The sequence below is a fragment of the Austrofundulus limnaeus genome, unplaced genomic scaffold (genome assembly GCF_001266775.1).
Source record: "Austrofundulus limnaeus strain Quisiro unplaced genomic scaffold, Austrofundulus_limnaeus-1.0 Scaffold594, whole genome shotgun sequence".
Taxonomy (NCBI): Eukaryota; Metazoa; Chordata; class Actinopteri; order Cyprinodontiformes; family Rivulidae; genus Austrofundulus; species Austrofundulus limnaeus.
In genome coordinates, this window is record NW_013952996.1 from 20259 (window position 1) to 21643 (window position 1385).

Here is a 1385-nt window from a genome sequence, read left to right on the forward strand (position 1 = left end):
TAAAGGGTTCAAAAGCAGTACTTCATTTAATTTGTGTACTTTTTAAGGCGTTTTATGGTACTTTATGGCCGAAGKTTAACAAGAGGCATTTACCTGGATGGCGCCGTCGTCGGTGCAGTCTGAGCCCACCTCAGTGATGCTCTGCTGAAGGCGGTACAGCTTTGGTTTGTCCCGCGAGTCGGACCCGTCTGCCACAGATTCAGACACAGGTCAGGTCATTATAAAGRAACACATTCTACACAGAAACTGTCACACAAAGTACAGCTGGTGGCCCAAAGTCTATGATTTCAACAACAACGAGTGAAAACTAACAGGTTTGTGGAGGAGTCTGCACAGCTGTTGATTAATAAAGCAAAGTGTTGCATTAGTTTATAGTAGAAAGATCAATAAAACACCAGATACTATGAAAAATAAACCTCATTCCTGCCTCAAAATGTTTCGTTTAAGCTGCAACCAGGAAGTGTTTTTGGATTAACTGGTAGCATTTATAATCTAACTTAGTTTGAAATGTGCAACTTCTACTCCGAGGAAGGAAGCAGAGTTATCACTGCAAATGTCAAACTGTTGATTACGTTTAGTGATATTTAAATATGTTAATTAAAACATCTTATTTATTGTTTACGAGTTAATTAGTAGTAATAAATCTGATTCATTATAAAGCTTTTCTTTTCTGGCAAGGATTTCAAACATCTGGTGAATGAGTAGTTTTATTTCAACTGAAAATCCAAATGCACAAAAAGCAGAAGTGCCCAAAGTGGGGCCCACAGGCCACGTTTGGCCCATCAAGACATTTGATTTGGCCCACCACTTCCACTCACAGTGCTGATTTTATCTTTGAATATATTAGGATTAAACATGTAATAAAAAAAACTACAAGATACAGTACTAGGGATGGCTTGATTTTTGATTGGATCGTCTATTGGTGATTGAAGGGTTGGAATGCGATTTGTTTTTTTTAAAGGGCGATCTTTATTAATTAAATGCTGTGCCAGGGATGTAAAATAAATTTTAAATGTGCCCTTCTCTGTAAATTAAAATGTTTTAATCATCATGATTGTGATCTGTGCAAATGAGGGAATAAAATAATTAATATACAGTGCTGCGTTGGTTTTTTTTTTTCTTTTCTTTTTTTTCTCGGAGTCGGCGCCAACATGCACATCTCCTCCTCACGTCTCTCCTCGTCATCTTCTTGCTTTGGTGCGCCACAAGTGACCCAAATAGTGTTATATTATAACGTTTAGTTACAAAACCAATAATCCATGACAATCATACATTTGAACAAATAACTAACCAGTTCTGAAACGGACCGGAGCGCACCGAAGTGTGTGTGTGTGTGTGTGTGTGTGTGTGTGTGTGTGTGTGTGTGTGTGTGTGTGTGTGTGTGT

The 1385-nt window shown here is 38.2% G+C and overlaps 1 protein-coding gene across 1 annotated transcript in view; it reads right to left on the bottom strand.

The window, feature by feature from the left end:
• LOC106531073 (afadin) overlaps positions 1-1385 on the bottom strand; it is a gene marked incomplete at its 3' end in the record, with an annotated part of 96224 nt that overhangs the window by 20071 nt on the left and 74768 nt on the right. The window contains 1 exon segment of the mRNA XM_014026841.1: positions 94-188. Coding sequence (XP_013882295.1) covers positions 94-188 — 95 coding nt within the window.